The 18,283-nt window shown below is 41.1% G+C and overlaps 1 protein-coding gene across 3 annotated transcripts in view; it reads left to right on the top strand.

Annotated features, from left to right (window-relative positions):
- The window catches only part of pak5 (p21 protein (Cdc42/Rac)-activated kinase 5), a 78,549-nt gene that overhangs the window by 21,729 nt on the left and 38,537 nt on the right, over positions 1–18,283 (top strand). Inside the window, exons 1-2 of one of the 3 annotated variants that reach the window (XM_084954065.1) lie at positions 9,740–10,188; positions 16,726–16,949. In XM_084954065.1, coding sequence (XP_084810191.1) covers positions 10,134–10,188; positions 16,726–16,949 — 279 coding nt within the window. In that variant the 5' untranslated portion in view covers positions 9,740–10,133. Of the gene's footprint in view, positions 1–9,739; positions 10,189–16,725; positions 16,950–18,283 lie in introns of those variants that run through there. The other 2 variants (XM_084954066.1, XM_084954067.1) reach the window with 2 other exon arrangements.

The raw sequence follows: 18,283 nt of genomic DNA, 5'->3' as shown, positions 1-18,283 counted from the left end.
AAAGACAAGTGGTGTGGAAGAGAAGACAGTTATACGCAGCGACTGGTTGTAGAAGTGGAGAGAGAAGAAATGATCTGTCCAGTCTGAAGTGGTGGCCTGATCAATGTTTTATAAGTATGGCCACTCTTCTTTGTAGGTTAGACTTATCTTTCCTCCCCCACGTGTGTGCCAATGGTGAAGCTGTGAGTCATAGTGGGCTGTGTTTTTGAGATAATGGCCCACATTGTGTGTGTGTCTGTGTGTGTTTTATGTTTTTTCCAGTACAATTGACAAGCAACACAATTAACTAACATTAGTTTTAATTTAGAGACCATGAAACCATTTAATTTATGACATTTGAGGCTGAAAAGCAACACTGACAGATTAGTTTATGTTGCTATAGTAGCAGATCTGCTGTGATGTAGAGCAGACACAAATGTGTTCATGCATGGCTTCCTCCACATTTTTAATGTTTCAACATAAGGCTGCAAAGACCGGAGCTTTTATGTATTTTTTTTGTTTGTCTGTGTGTGAAATGGCCTGCATCTCATGTACGCTACAAACCAATCAGCTAGAGGCTGTACGTGGATGTGGAGGCCATAGACATTGCAGACTTCTTCTGTCGGCTGCTCCCTTTAGAGGTCGCCACAGCGAATCATCTTCCGCCATCTCACACCGTCTCTTGCATCCTTTTCTGTCACACCAACCCTCTGCATGTCGTCCATCACTACATCCATGGGCCTTATCTTTGGTCTTCCTCTTTTCCTCCTGCTTGGCAGCTTCATCTTCAATGTCCAATATGAGTTATATTTGCTATCCCTGCTCTTCACATGTTCAAGTGTTACAAGATGGTAGTGAGATCTGCTGTGATGTATGGTTTGTAGATAGTAGCGCTGACAAAAAGACAGGAGGTGGAGCTGGAGGTGACAAATTTGAAGACGGTAGTGACTAGAATGGACCGGATTAGAAATGAGTACATCAGAGGCACAGCTCAGGGTACTGACTTAGAGATGCAAGGATATTGAGTCTATTGTTGCAAAATCAACTTTCAGATGTTAACTGACTCACTTGGGTGCTTATATTCTGGCAACAAATGAAGGGTTACATGACCTTTAAAATGAGGTCACACTCTGCTCTGCCTCTACACATGATGTGCATGGCTTGCCGGGGATAAAGAGTGACACTTGTCATGGGTTTTAAGCAGCAGGGCACACTGCATTGTCCTCCACTGTTAAGGTGAAAACCTCAGGTTGCATCATCCATCAAAGCTGATATTTTTCCTTAGCACTGTTGGCTGACATGAGGGACTGCTGTGCTCTCAGAGTCATGTTTTGCTGCTCATCAACAATGGATATATAGGTATATATAAGGCTTCTTTCTCCTGCTTAACTGTTCTTGATTAGCAAAATGCTGACTTATGGCTATCTAATGGCTGTATTTCTTATAATCTCCTAAAACCCTTCCGTGAGCGAAATTGTCTGATCATAACATACTAACTGTGAGGCTGCAGAGTTCAAAAGTGACAGTAAATCGAATGACCTTTTGGAGGCACCCTTCTGTCGCCCTCTGTAATGTCTGTAGTGACAGAACAAAGGCATTTCACTCCAGCTTTCTGCGTGGTCATTTTACCAGTAAACATAACAAAAATTACTGCACGGATATTATCTTTAATCTGCACAATATGCACAAACGTAACGGGCTGCCTATGTGCGACCCGTGCAGGAGCTGCTCAGCCATGGAAACCCATGCCAAGAAGCTCCCGGTGCACAGTTTCTGTGCTGATGTTCATGCCACAGGCCTCTTTTGGTGCTGCACTCCATATTAGTCCCAGTTTCTCATGTGGCCCATTGGGAAAATTCATTGCCTGCAACTGCTTTTGGTGGTCTGTCAGTTTATTCTGCTACAATATTCTCTGAGCCCAAACGTGATATTTGGGAAAGCTTGGCCAGGTATAGATGAGGACAGTTGTTGACATTGCCGTGATAACTTTATCCATCTCCTCCTGTAATGATCAATAATTCTTTGTCTGAAGTCTAAATTGATTTCTTTTGTTTTTCACATGATGCTTTCTAAAGTGACAGCTCAAACCCTGACGTTTTTACAGTGTTTTTATGGAAAATAGCCCTCAGATTTAACTTGAGTTGTGAGCTTTGAGCATTACATAGTTAAAGCACATGATTGCACAGCAGCGGTTTGTGTCATGGCTCAAGAAAAAAAGTGAGTGTTTCGCTCAGGTAATAATATTGACCCTGGTAATTTTTGTTTTTTTCTGAAATAATTCTGTTATTTGTGCAAATAGAAATAATTTTTACTCTCTAAAGAAAACTAGTATGTCTGGAAATGCTATTTTATAAAAGCTAGTTTTCTTGTCTAAGGTGAAAACATAGTGCTTAACCTCTGATTTGCTTGTCCCAGTAGGCTATATCCAAGCACTCTAAACCAGACCTTCCCAAAGGGGGGGGGGGCGTGGTATGATAAGGGAAAAAAACAAAAACAAAGCTTGGACACTGCTAGCACGGGGCGCCTACACAAACGTAAAGCAGGAGATGAAGCATAGCTGAATATGTTTCCAAACCAACTTCATTCTAAGCCAAAGACTAGAAAATATGGTGAAGCATATCTGCCCTTTGGTTTCACCTGCACAAGTGCCGAGGTAGCTCTCCCCTGCAGAATTGGTTTTCCCTTCGTCGGGAACAGCGCTGGGCTGTTTAAATCACGGACAAACAGGATCCCACATTCTTGATGTTTAGTTGACAAACACTTGTTGTAATGACTAACTGCTCCTGACATTTTGGAGATGTTAGCTCTTTATACAGTAAAGTTACAGCGGGATACAAATAATATCAGGCTGATCCTGCCACAATTTGTTCCCCCTGTCTAAATCATGGACAAACAGTATCCAACAGCTGTTTATGTTTTTAGACCCATTTTGCACAGAGAGGCATTTTTTGAAAAATGTATTGATAGCAATGTTGAATATTATTACACAGGAAAGAAACAACTACATGTAAAATAATTACACCGTGACGCCTCTGCCTTTGTAAATAGAGGGACAGTAACTGCGTGTTTATATGTAAGCGTGTAAAACCTGAAGATAGAGACAAAATACTGTTAATCTGATTATCTGCCAGTCTGCAATTCATCTCATGTAAACAATAACGTGGCGCACAGCGTGACGTGAAAAAAGGCACATACCTTTGACGTTGCGTGGCGAACTCTGTATTCCTCGTCCACACATAAACGCAAAAAAGGAGTTTTAAAAAATCTCAGTTTTCAGTGATTCCAAACGCTCTTTACGTGTGGACGAAACAGCTGCGTTTTCAAAAATCCCCGTGTAGGTGCGGACGTAGCGTAAGAGTTAGTAGTTTATTTTCTTACTACCTGTAATTTATTGCAGATTACTTGTATTTGCTTAATTGTTCACTAAATGTTTGACGTGTGAAATAAACCGCAATGGAGCAAAATATGGGTGTGTGTGGTTGGAGGATGTGTTTGTGCGTGCGTGCGTGCGTGCGCGCACATTTTTCTTGTAAAGCAAAGGGGGGCCTAGCAAAAAAAGTTTGGGAACCACTGGCCTAAACACTCCTCTTTGCACTTAAACTACAAAGACTAATAGCTCTACAGTGCGATGTCTGTATGTGGCCATTGCATGCATAGTTAAGAACTTGTTACACTGTTCCCCTTTTAAGTCAAACGAGCTTGAAATATTAAAAAGTTGGCAGGAAAAAGCTTTTTTGAGCAATTTTGCAAGATCGTGTTAGCTTGATTTGCTACAGTTGATGAATTTTGCTAACGACATTTGTCAGAATCAACAGCAGCCGGATAGAAATGAGAAGCCTTTTATCTACTTGTGCCTAAAATCAATTATTCTTAAAAAATTCATGCCCACTGTGTCAAAAACAAAAAAGTCTGAATGGTTGCTGTCACCGTGCATGTGCCGTATATGTGACAGACATAACAGCACAACGTTGATGTTGTATGTATGATGTACCCTGAATGTGAACAATGCTTCTAATAATATCACAATCTTTTGTTTTTTTCCAGTTCATTTGTTGCCTGCTTTTTAAGCACCATGACAACCGTTACACACACAAATATGCCTATTTTCATATCCTCAGACTCACATATATATATAAGGCTAAGATGATGGGTCGCCCATTTTAAAGCACAGCCCATGAAATGTAGCTTCCATGCAGTTCAGTAGCTGGCTAAATGCTTAACCTACGTCTTTTACATCTCAGCCTTAACCATTTTCCCATAACACCAGGAGGGAAGGCTTCTTGCCGAGCTTTCAATAATAAACGATTAAGTTTGGCGTTTAACGTGCTTCAGCAGATAATGGGGTGGAAAGAAGGAGGCTATCAAAGAACAAAGTGCTTTTAACTCAAAAAACCACCAACAGGAAGTACACAGGTTTTAATGGTGGGGAGCTCTGGGTTCCAAGTGACATCAATCATAGATGACTGTGGACTTATTTCACAATAATCTAGAGAGTTATTTTTATACTAACCATTATTTCTGATTCAAGTCATGTCTTAAGATTACATAAATGTAATATTAGTGAAAATTAATGATCCTTTTGTGTTCTAAATAATCTTTATAAAAGAGGAAGCCTCAAAGCCCTTCCTTTAGGAAAAAAGTAGGTTAAACCGGCTTTTTTTCTGCATATAGGACAAAATCAGAAAATCAGCCTTTTTCCATTTCAGCAACAACACAACACATAACTATTATTTAACCATTATATTCACTATGTGTTCACTTGAAAAGTTAAATCCTAGTTAGGCCACGCCTGGAGGCTTCTGGTTAGGTTGTGCACTCTTAGCTAAGCAAAGTGTTTGATCTCCACAGTTGCAAAGCAATGACCAAGAGATTGAGATTTCAGATTATTCCACTTGAGTGCTTCAGTAGGTCTGTGATTTTTCTTGAGCTTTTGGATGCTGATAATTCTGATTTCTTGCTGAGCCTGACTCTTGATTTACAGAGCAGGGCTAGTTGGGGTGGGGCTCATAGCTCCAGTCAGTATTTCAATACTTAAAATCAGTGTTCACTGGAGCAAATAGTAGTGACACCTAACAGAGGGCGCTGGATACATTTGCACTGTGAGTAAATACTCCATACAATGCAGGCTGGTAATAGAAACGCTCTGTTCTGTTAACAGATCTTGACACCAGGGGGGATGTGCAGTGCTTATTCAAAGAATTGCACAACTACATTGCTTCACCAGAAGGCATTCATTGTAATCGCACCCTCTGTAATTACATCTGTCATAACTGCTCTTTATTTATCCACTATATCTGTGGCTTCTTGGACACAACCATAGCTGGCCATCTCTGAAATCTGCGCACACACACACACATGCACACACATGACATGACACAGACAACCAGATGCTAACATAAACAAATAACCAGAGAGTCACAGAGTGCCCTGCAGTGTTGCCAGTCATTCTCTTTATGTCTGACTGCTTCTCAGTGAAATGGCAGGCCTACAAAAAGGCTGCTTCAGTCTCGGAAAAAAAGAAACATTTGTCTCTTCAGTCTAGATGTGGATGCTGTCTGCATACAGATGTTAGCCCTGGGGCACTGAAACTAATACCATATGGCATAGCCTTCCTTTCAGTGTCGATGGCAGGGCTGAATAATGGTTATTCCTTCATTCTTTATCAGTGTACAGGTTCAGATAAGAAGCAGCACTTCATCTACCTTTGCTTATTGGCTAAGGAATCCAATATTATGAGTGTGTTTTTTTTTCACAGTGGAGCTTGTTTTTTTCTCTTGTGTCAGTGTGTTATTGCTCCACATCTCAATCCCTGCAAATTCATTCTGAATAGATGTGTTAGAGAGCTGCATATTTTTGAAGCCTGGACTCAGACAAAGGAGTTGGATGCAAGGAAACGATGCATCTTTGTCCAATAGTTGACTGTACCTGTGTTGTGTTTACCTAAAGTAGAGGCTGTCAAAATTTAAAATCAGTCAATGTAAAATGTTTTTTGAAACATTGAAAAACGAATGCCCAGAATTCACTGAAATGATGTTCGGGTGCTTTTAGTTTGGCTTCATGTGCTATAATAAATAATAAGAACCGAATTCTTGGTGAGGAAAAAAATAATAATGTAAAGATCAAAACTCAACAGCTTTACAGACCTCTTTATTTATTGTAAAAAACAATTAAATATATTTTTCAAAACAGTATTAAAATAATTTATTATATTGCTTTGAATATATGTTTGGTTAAAGGTTCTAAGACCTCAGTTGACCCCTGGGATGGGATAAAATTGGCATGAAAGGCTGAGTAGGGGTGACATAATCCAGCTCTCGTAATACATTCATGTTTGGCCTGAAGATTTGTCTTGTTTATTAAAACAGTCAACAGCTGAAGCAGCAGCAGCAGATGTGATGCGTAATCATGCTTCCCACTTTTTCGAAGACACCACTATGTCTGATGCCCATCACAAATCAGCAGTGGGCTGCAATAAAATCATGTTTAGTGCAACGCTGCTGTGCAGTAAAATAAGATTAATTGTTTGTATGATGACCGATATCAGCGGAGGGATAAAAAAATGTAATTATATACTTGCTCCGGGGTAAGATGAATTGTTAGATCAACAGATCAGAGTTATATTGTGCATATTGAGAAGAGCTAACATCCGAATGAGTTTTATGACTTAATAATCAACCTGTGGTCATAAACTAAATATATGTATTATCAAAAGGATGAGTTGTAGTGGTGCCTGGGTTTAGTTTAAAAGTTAGGAGCATTGATATTTGAAGGTGGAAGTATGGCTCCTTCACATTGTCTGATGGTATTCTGGGCTAACTGAAAGCAGCTCTGGTGCACACTGGAGGGATACTGTATCCGATCTTCCCTGGAAATGCCTAAGGAGGAGTTGGAGGTTGGGGCTGGGTAAGAGGATCTAAACTGAGCTTGCAGCAGAAGACCTAGACCTGAAAAAGTGGTCCTGAATGCACAGATCAGTCAGTCAGTCCCCAGTTAACAGCATCCTTTTCTCTCAAATGGCATGCAAAAGCTCTGGGTGGTCATGTTCAGCTGGTTTATACAAGAACATTTGTATTGATTGGTTCTTCATAAAGCAGTAATATTAAAAAGGTTCAAATTTTTTGTGAGATTTCATCTTCGATTCGCATCATGTCTCGTCTTTTCAATGACTATTATAAGAGATTTAGTTTGGGGTCAGCCTTCTACTTTAATGTGCTTTTAAAGGGAGAAAACACAGCTATACACATATATACATATAGACATGGTTACACATCTGCACACACGCTTTCTCAGGCAGTGATATGCAGTCTTCTGTCCTCAGGACTGCAAAGATCTCATTTAGATAACTCTCCTGATCTCTCGGTACCTCCCAGAGTCACCCTTCTTTGCTGTATCCATCTATTATGTTACCACACGATGAGATAACAACTTTAGCTGATCCTTTCCCTCGATAGTGAGAGATCGGTGAGAGACCTGAAGAAAGCAGCTGACCTGGATATCTCCCTTTCGCAAATGTTTCTGTCATTTGCAGTGATTGTGATTGCGTCAAGCATCACGCTGCATCTGTATTGTGACAGCTACGATGTACCCGCTCATTAGACATGTGGAGGGTATTGATGCTCTTAAAGAGCGTGGTACTTAGCCGTGAAATGCCATCATTTTAACCGTCTCTTTTACTTATATAGTCTGAAGCTTCCCACCTCCAGAATGCTTATGTTGCCATCTCCATGTGCGACTGCGTATATAAGATGTAGATATGGAATTAAATTCACAGTCTTTCCTTAATCTAACCAGTGTTTTAATAGTGACAAACCACATGATAAACACAATTATTCATAATTTATATAATTATTTTTTGTATAACAACAAATTTTCCCTTTTGAACAAAGGAAAAAAACTGATATAGTTTTTTATTGCATGAACTCCGAAAATTAGACCATTGCTTAAAATTGACCATTTAAGATTTGAGTGTTTTGTTCTTCGAATGTTAAGAGCCAGTGACTGCAAATAATTTCAAACTGTTGCCCTAACAGTACTTGACATTTAGCATTTGATTTTATTGGTCTGTGGTTGTCAAGGGGAGTGGGACAATACTTCACTTTGAGAATGCCACAGAAAACTGCAAGATGAACGGCCTGACATACTGACATCTATAAGACTGATAAATCAGTTAGAAAAATTACATAATCATTACATCCGGATTTAATGATTTATAATCAGTCAATCAGATGAAAAGCTGATATTTTGCAAAATAAGCCAAATTTATTTAATGACAAGTATTTATAGTTAAGCCCCATTTACAGGATTGGAGACCATTAAGGGCCATCTTGCAACCATCTGGTGGATTCCACAAAAAGTTGGTGAGTGGTTGATGGAGGTTTCTGGCACTCACGTGTGTGAAATTGGATGTAGAGAGGTTTATGGCGCTGCACCAAAAAGACCTCCTCGTGCTTTGTGCTTTTGGTTGCTAGCAGGTTGCAAGCTAGCAACCTGGAAGACCCCAACTGTCCGCAAACACTGGCAAATTTATTGCCAGGCAGAGGTGAACTGTGAAATGTGCAACGCAAACTGGAACATGACATGGCTTACCTTCAAACTTTGAGCTCTTTTAACATGGGTTGGGTTGCAGCAGTAACTGGTAAAGTAAAAACAGTCCTCATTTATCATGAGAACACAGATAAATGTCATACATAATTTGTTTCCTTTGTTCCCAAGTGATTAACCAAAAAGAACCCCAAACGGTCAGAGTTCACTACTTTGAAGGAAAAAATGTATCCTGTAATATTTGTTTCAGGTCTTCGGGAAGAAGCGGACCTTGAATTCTTGATGTAACTTGACACAAAATGCTTACAGTTAAATTTGTCTGCAGAAACACATTTCTTGTGTCTCATTTCCTGACTATTAAAACACATACCGATGAGTACCTGCTAAAAATGAATGTTCTTTCAGATGGAAGTTCATTGCTTTCTTTGTGCCTCCAATTCAGTTTTTCAGTAATGCAGTCAGATATACTCCACATCCATGTGCAGCACTACCAGCAGCAATCTCTGCTCAAGCCTGAAATGTACCGTATCTTCAGCCTTGCACTCCACGAGTATACATTAGATATACTAAACTTGCAGATTTCTTTCAGCCCTTGGCTTTTGCTCAGGCTACCTTTTTTCATATTGGCATTATTTGAAAACAACAGTGCATTCAATATTTTATTTGTATTTGGCCTGGTGCCTTGCATAGGTGTCATTTCCCATCCCCTCTTTCTCTCTCTCTGTAAGGGAAAAATGCTGTACAGTGTTATCCTGACAGCCTGGCACTGCTTCTGTGAGACTGTTTGCCCTCAGCACAAGGCCTGTCCGCGGCTGCCACCGCTCAATGTCCCCTTTGCGTCGGCAAACGGCCAGACTGTCACAGTCTCTGACTGGACCAGCTGTTTTTTTTTTTTTCTCTCTTTCTTCCATCTTATCTCCTCCGTCACACTCTCTGTCTTCCTCCCTGTGACTTGTCGTGTGAAAGAGGCAGTGATAGGCCGCCTGGTGATGCAGCTCTTGACACAAACGTTGATATCCACACACGCTGGCATCGGTGGGAGACAGTTTTGTATGTGTGTGTGTGTTGGCCAAAGCGACCAGCACACAAACACCATCCTGTGGATTGTGGGAATGCAGAGGACACTCACGCTCTGTTGTTTTTGTGCTTCTGTTGATGGACACGTAAGTAGGAGGAGGACAGTGAAGGTCAGAGGCAGCTCAGTTTGGGACGCGGCCGGTCAAACCCAGTTAGACAAACAATAAACGTAAAATGGGATGGATCCAGGCTTAAGCTGTCTGGCCGTGCCTCGGCCCGGTCTGCTAGCGTAGGCACTTTTCGTGTCCTGTGCATCTCACATTGGGAGTTATCAGAGCATACAGGCAGGGTAGCATTACTAGTAGCAGTTCGCCAGAGAACGCAGAGGGTCCCGAATGTGACCTGATTTGTCAATTCAATGACTTCTCAGAAGCATCGCTCCACCGGGGGGGAATCATCAGCTTACAACTGGAGAGGTGGACTCGCTGTTTAGTGGTTTTTGTGCAAAGAAAATTGAGGCGCATAATGGATTTGTCAGGAGTGTAATTTGACATCAAAGCGAAACATCTGAGGAGCACTTAATTGTCTGCCTCATTATGGCCTACCCAGAGAGCTTTGATTGGCTGAAAGAGACCGTCAGTTTGTTGCCAGGTAAGACCTCTGATTCACGCAGTCTGTGTGTAATTTGACAAAAGGTATATTTATAATCAGAGCTGGAGCTTCCCATTGCTCCCCAAATCTTTAAACCTCATTTGAGAGAGGAATGTTACAAACTGTTGTGAACAGTTTGCAAATGATAACATTTTTTTTAAAAAGCCTCTCCATCAGACCGAGTTGTTTACCACTCAACGAAACACATCTTTTGGGAACGGAAGGTGAAATGCATGTCTGTGTAAACAGTTTTTGGAGCCAATTAAATCATCTGAAGGAACAGGGCGAAGAGAGAACAAGTGAATGCAAATGAGAGAGAAGTGAACAGCAGACAACAGAGCAGGGCAGGACAAAAGAGGAAGGAGGAAGAGGGGGAACAAAGACTACCTGTGAGGGTGCAGGGACACATTTGCTTCTCACTTTGCTTATTTGCCACCACTTCAAGTAAATCTAAACAGAAACACTGGTAATTTCTTGAACACAAATGGCAAACCGGGCTTAGGCTTTCACTCTGAACCTGTTGACCTTTTAATTAAATTAGGAGTTCCTCCTATTCTCTGTAGGAACAAAGTAGAGAGCATTGCCCCTCCCTCAGCTTGTTTATCAGAAGGCATTTGTGTCCTTTTTCATGTTGCGTTTTAAATTATGTATGAAATGTATTTGCATATTTAGTGCATGAGTGAATGCTCTGCGTCTCGATACCAAATTATGCTTCTAAATTACAATCTAAAGGACAGAAAATTAATGTGCTCTTTGGAAAACATGATGAATACACTCTGCTGCCACGGAACATTAAAGCGTGCGCTTAGGAACCAAAAATAGATACAGCGTGTATACAAGACACAGACAACACGAATACTGACACACACACACACACGTGCAGACTCTCCGGTTCACTGCAGTGTGTGTGTCTGTTGAGGTGTTGTTGTACAGAAGGGGAAATGCCTGTGGAGGCTCAGATGGTGACAGATGGTTTGGAGACAAATCAGCCTGGGAGTCAGGATCTCTGCCCTGGGACCAGTAGCCCATTTAAGTGTGTTGGTGTATATAGCGTGTGTGTGTGGTTACTGTGAATCCCATTAAATGACGTTGAAGGCTAATTGTTAATACATTTGAATGCATTTGGATGGCTGAGCATCTCCCTTTTTTGTGTGTAGAGGATGTTAAATGTTACGTAATGCTTCTCGTAACATCAAATGACATTGCTTTGACAGATTAAACGGTATGCAGGCATGTCACACACCAGTGTGCCTTTTTTAGATATTCACGCTTCCTTTATTTATGAACAAATGAATACAACACACTCAGATATAAAGGTAAACAGTTTGCATCAGCATCCTAAACTATCTCTTTGTATGCAGTAGTGTTTGTGTGCTTAGCTTTTAGTAGTTGTGTAGCTTCTAAAAGAAATCAGTGTTTGCATTACAAACAGTACTCTGCTTATTACCAGTTGCTTTCAGCCATACTCTTGCGTTGAGTTACAGTGGACATAAAGAGGCAGGATGCTTTATTATAGCTTCATTAGCTGTTTGAGTAAACTGCTTTACCCTTCTGTGCAGTGCGGTGAAAAATCCGATCGAGGCCGCTCACCACACACGCAGTCACAGCTCACTGCAGTTCAGCACAGCTGGAATGACGGCGCTGCAAATCTCTAATCTCTGCCATATATTACCAGGTGCAGTTTTTCATCAGAGTGACATTGTTACTCTTTGGCGGGCTAACCTTGCAGGCATTAGTGTGGAACTTCTCAAAGTGCTTTACAATCCGCCCATAAATTACAGCTCAAGAGGTGCTCGTACGGCAGCCTGGAGAAGTTGTGCAGTAAGTAGTTCCTCTGGCTTCTGCGTGGCAGCAATTCCCAGTGGGCTCTACGCTTCAAGTACATCTCAGTCTGAACTTGTTTTGTGACTGTTGTGAGAAAGAAGCTGCTAAAAGCTCTGCAGGAGTACGTTTGGGCTGGGCGAGTACATGAACATGTGTCTCCATCTGCTGTCTAACACACGTTCAATGCTGTGTTTATGTGTGTCTGTCTGCATGTGTTGTTGTGTCTCCTTACTGCTGAGCTTGGCCTAGACGACTTAAGTCCTACTAGCCTTTAATAATCTTATTCCCGAGAAGTAACATCTAGGTCATGGGTTTCCACCTTCACTATGGGTTGCTTACCCAGTGCAAGAAGGAAAGCAGAAGACATTTTGTGAAATGAAAGCTTCATTGAAATATCCCTCTTGTTTAGCTAAAGCCGTTTACTGTAATAAATTTTGTTCATATTGATAACACTGCTGGATTTACCACTACACACCTATTTAAAAACAAAAATTGGCTTCAGTTACCCTCAGACAGATAAAACAAACTAGCTAGCTTGCTAGCTGATTTAAAAGCGCTAGCTTTTTAGCTTGTTGTTTGGTTCAGTGTCTATAAATTACTTTGGTTCTCATTAACCACTATTTTCTTGTCAAACGAGGACTAAGAGCTGCATACAATGGTTTGAAAAATAAACTTTTCACAGGATTAGAGTCTTGTGAAAAAAAGGAAGTGTATGTAACAGCCACGTGATGCTAATCAAATGATTTACTAAATGATCATCATGATCAGTTTGCTTGTCTGTAGCAAGCAATGTCACCCCAATGTCAGATCATGCAATGCTCTGAGAAACTGCAAAGATCCCAAGAGCTCAATCTCAGACTCTGTGGGCGTCAGTTAGCATGTTAAATGTTGAAGTTAATGGCATTAAAGTTAGAAAAAATAGACAAGAAGCCTTTGTTTGGGAGGGTTACCAGGAGAAAGCCTCTTTTTTTCCCCTTTAAAAAAACATGGCAGCACAGCTTAGGTTTGCTTAGTTGCTCAATGACCTCATACTAACTGCCGAGCATGGTGGTGGAGAGGTGATGATTTGGGCTTTGCAGCAACAGAACCTGGGCCCTTTGAGTCAATCATGAATTTGTATACCAAAGTATTCTAGAGTCAAAGGTGAGGCGATCTGTCTAACAGCTAAAGCTCGGCTTAAATTGGATGATGCAACCAGGACAATAAAGACAAACACAGCAGCAAATCTTCAATGGAATCACTGAAAAATAACACAATCAAGGTGTTGCATTGGTCCGGTCAAAGTCCAGACTTCAACCTGACTAAAATGCTGTGGTGAAACCTTAAAGAGATCTGCATAAATGCAGTCTCTCACATCAATGTGAAAGTCTGGTAAAAGAGAGTTGGACACCTGGAGTTGCATGGAGAGTGGCTGGGGCACCCAAATAACTGGACGAGCACACCCACACATGCTGACCAGTCTGATTAGTACTTCCGCTGTGGATGTGGCGTTATAGGATGTGTTTTTGTTTTTGTTTGTATGTTGCTCTAAGGTAACAAGAGCTTCGCTTACTGCATTTGTCAGCTGATGATTCAGTGCAAGTCTGCGATCATCCTCTGTTTAGTCACTGTGTGCTGTCCTGCAGTGATGGCAGAAGACTAACTCTGTGGAGGACGCTTCCTCTGACAGGAGCCGTGTTTCAGCTTCATCCTTGACGTTGTCTTCATTAAATGTATTTTGTGAATGTCATTTCCAGTGAACTTAACGTCTGCATGTCGGTACTGCATCACTTCTTAATGTAGCCACTTAGTGTACATGCCCCAAAAATAGCAACAAGGTTAGAACCTTGGCTTGATTTGTGGAGGTTTAAGTGGACATCGGCCAAAATTGGAAAGAGTTGCTGACACATCCTCCTTACATAAGAGATTTGTAGCTCAGCACAAAATGGAAAAGATAAAGATTGAGGATCGTTAGTTCTTTATCAGGGGATACCTGCATTTAAATTGTGTGGTTTTGTGAATCAAGCTAGCTGAAAGACAACGAGCAATCTCTCCAGATGTACCTCTGTGATAGACGCTTTCTTAATATGCAGTTGTTTACTGTAAGGAGTCATTTGTTAGTTGTGGTATGCACATGTACTTGTATTGCTCTCACACTCGGGTCACAGTTGTGGTTAAATGTTCAGTCCTGATCAGATCATGACGAATATGACAAGTTATGTTTTGATTACACGGGTATATTCTTTTCATTAAAAGTACTTTTGCTCACAAATGAAAGCATCGTTGAAGCAAGCTTACAGTGACTGCACTGTAGAAGGCAGAGTTGTGTAAACATGCCTGTGGGATGAAGCTTCTATCTATGACTTAGCACCCTTTGATCCAGTATAGACTTTTCTAAAGGCAGCCGTGTGCTGCATAATAATCTGTTGTGCTGTGATTGTGATGCATGCAGTGCAGCGCATTCCTAGCACAAAAGACTTTAGGCTTCCGTCCTCTTTCCATGTTTGTCTTTTTTTTTTCTTCTTCTTCTTTCTTCTGTTAGCATTTGTTGAGATCCCTTCCTAAACTCCTTCCCATGCTCCTCCTCTGCTCTCGTGTTCTACCCTTATCAACCCTCCTACCCCATTTTTATCAATCTATCTCTCCATCTTTCCTGTTTGAGGCCACTAATTTGATCTGTCTGTCTCTCCTGCTGGGAAGAAAGGAAATGATTGAGAAAGATTTCCATGATTACTTTGCCTTGCCTGTTTAAAGTTGCATTTAGAGAAAGACTCTTTGGTGACTTCTGTCATTGCATCTGTTGAAGTGGCACTACCAGGTCAGAAGAGTTAGTCATTTGATATACCGCTCTGCAGATTTACTTAGAATGTTTGAGGTAGCAGCCGGCATGTTTGTAATATTTTATTCAAAAACGTGCTTTAAATGTTTGCTCTTCGCTTATGATATAGCGACGTGTCTTTATTTAGCGCCTCCAAAAACTGAAAAGCAAAGCAAAAGTGTAAGGAACAAATCGCACATTGTTTATCTGCCGTTACATAAGCTCCTCACATTCTGACTGGCTGTTTTGCTGCCTCTTATCTAAATTACAAACATAAGTATACAATTTGTGTGCAACACAGCTAGGTGAATGACCCGCAGTCATTCACTGCTCAGACAGTTTGCAGGCTACTTTATCTGCTCGGCTACATATACAGGAAATGACATGTAAATATACCTGCGAATGCAACTGTGCTCTATTGTGATTTCGGTGTCACCCTCACTCTTCAGCACTGCTGACAATATGCTGCCAGAGTATGACACAGAGGGTACAGCACAAATTTGTTTACTTAGTCTCTTGCTCCTGACAGTGTAACAGTGCCATTCTGGCAGCCTGCCACTTCCAGCCAATCAAAAACTGGCACCGACACACCTCTACAGGAGGCTGAGAGATAAGGGAGCATTTCTGATATTTCTCCTCTTTTAAGTATTAATAAGCATTATCACATTAAACACACATGAACACACACAGTGGCAGCCTTAAAAATTAATGACTTCTGGCACATTTCTGGTAAGCAACTACGTTTGAGCTAATAACATGTTAATTGAATTTTTATTTATAGTAGAGTTTTAGAAAACTGGGACAAACTGAAATACACAAATGTATTACCTTGCTTTCTAAGCGGATACGCCGCTAAGCATTCAGATTTTCTCACTGGAAAATCTAAGCGTTATTCCATATTTGTGCAGGTTTGAAATGTTAAAATAATGGTAACTGGGTCAGGTTTAAAGATTATGGTTGTTACTTGCTAGTAACAATTGTAATGCATGTACTATGTGTGTGTGTGGTGTATGAAGGCGTGTGTGTATGGTCAGTGGTTAGTGTGTGGTGATGAGTGTAAATGATGTTTTCTTCTGATAGGGGCAAAACATTTTTTCTTGGGACAATCTAAACATTAAACTCCTCAAGCGGTTTTGTTGAATTGTTTTCAGCGTGTTTGCATAAGTGAGGATCTTTTGTTTATTTTGCCCATTTGCAGTACATGCATGCAAATGCATGATCGAGTGGAATGGCACAGCAAACATTGTCTCTGCAAAAGCCATAACAGAGGCAAAGAGAAAAAAAGTAAGGAGATGGTGGCGGGGGTGGCAGTGGTGGCTCCCTCAGAGGACAATGCCTCTCAGAGAGGAGTGACACAATAGACTCCATTCACAGCCACAACAACAGCATTATGACATTTTGTTCCTATGACTGGACATTATGCATACACCCAAACCACGAGAGTCACAGTGGGTTTTCCAAACAGCTCCAAAAAGCACAGACGGGAGCTTTCATGCAGCATACGCGCCTGACTATATAGCCGCATAGAACCGCTGTCCAACATATGTTTAAAAAAATCCCCACTGCCATCGTTTTCCCCCTGATATTTACATTACATAATCAAAGTGGACACTTGGCTTTTTTTCTTTTATTTTGTGCGTTTGGGTAGTTTTGCTCGTTCTTTCCTCGTCTATAACCTGCAGCGTTATAAGACAAGAGATTCATCATGCTACAGAGCGGTGGTATAAAACGTCCTAGTACTATGTAAAAAAGAAGATTAAACTTTAGGCAAGAAGGAGAATATACTGCCATGATGACTTCATAACAACATCTTAAAGATACAGTCTTTAACTCACGGGCGTCAAACATAAGCGTAACCAGTGCTGCAGCCAGAATGTTAATACAAGTATGCTTTTTTTTTCTTTTGGGGTTGCCAGGTTTGCCAGGGTTTTCCAGCATGTTTGGGAAGAAGAAGAAACGGCTGGAGATCTCAGCTCCGTCTAACTTCGAGCACCGGGTCCACACGGGCTTCGACCCACGGGAGCAGAAGTTCACCGGCCTGCCACAGCAATGGCAGAGCCTCCTGGCAGACACTGCCAATCGGCCCAAGCCCATGGTGGACCCCTCCTACATTACCCCCATACAGCTGGCACCAATGAAGGTACATTACAACCACACAGACTCTAGCAATAGAGACAAATCTTTATCACTTCCAGCCTGTTGCTTACCTTTCTCACATCTTTCTCTTGCTGTTCATCCCTCTGTTTCTCCTCCACTTTTACCCACACATGCCGTGTCTATGTGAACTTAATTATGAACTTTTTTTCTTCTCGCCTCTCCTTTTTATTGCTGTCTGTGCTTTCTCACCCTCTGTAAATGTCTGTCACCTCAGTGTTTTTGTCTCTTACTGCTTCCCTCTCCACCTGTTGCACACTTTCCTCAGAGGCAAAATAGAGAATTCTCCATACCATCTGGCCACTTCACACTGTTTAAATGTCTCTATCAAATCGGAAATGGTAATCATATTGTTGCTTATTATGATGCTTTAAGCCTACATTAAACATTTTTGTGAACACTAATTGACTCCCTCTTGCCACTAAAGCTATAGAACTAATTGTAGTAGACTGTGTTGCATTACAGTTTAGCCTCTTATATTTCAGTGGGTTAAAAAAGTAGTGGCACCCACCCAGGAGACATGTTGTGGATAAACAGTGGCTACGCTGGCCACCTACTAACCTATCCACTAACTAGATAGCACACTTGTGTTTGTGTCATCACACCATTTATGATCCCTGGTCATAAGTCACCTGACATTACCAGCCAATTAAAAAGGGCAAAAATCACAAAAGAATCTTAACAAATAAATAACAAAACACTATTTTGATATTTTTCTAAGTGCTTGCGACCAAGCGACCAGATGCCTATGAATCTGATTTGCATGTTCACAGCAGACGTATGTGCTGCTTTCATAAAACACGAGTCCGGTGGGATTTTCAGGTTGTTTGATATGGACTGCATGTGTGAGAGGAGTTAGACATACACACCACCCATATTTGTTATCTGAGTCTTTCCAGCCCGTGTCAGTCCAGAATTGTTTAATGTAGTGTCTTTGTGATTTTATAAATGTTTTCCATTACATGATGCCTCTGTGATTTCAAACTGTGTCTTTTCATTCGCCTTACCTCCCCTGTGATTGTGATTGTGTGTCTCCTCTTCTCTCCGAGTGTCTCCTCTGATGTGTTGTTGTTCATTGGCGCTCCTTAACATATCACTTTGACACATTTGACCAACTGTTGCCAGTTATAGCCACACTTGACCACTTGATGATTTGCTCGTTGATATTTCTGTGCACCTTTCCTCTGTGTGTTGTTTTTGGGCCTTTACAGGGTCATTGTTTATAATGTGGCAATTATTCTCTTTTAAAGTGGTCCAGGCATACTTAAGAGGGCCAGTGCTTTGAAATTTAGGACCCTTTTTGCCTGATCGGTGCTGCAG

The sequence above is a fragment of the Perissodus microlepis genome, chromosome 15, assembly GCF_051167445.1.
Source record: "Perissodus microlepis isolate ML-2025 ecotype Zambia chromosome 15, ASM5116744v1, whole genome shotgun sequence".
NCBI lineage: Eukaryota > Metazoa > Chordata > Actinopteri > Cichliformes > Cichlidae > Perissodus > Perissodus microlepis.
The sequence above is the reverse complement of the archived record's forward strand: the minus strand, read 5'-3'. Positions and strand labels throughout refer to the sequence as shown.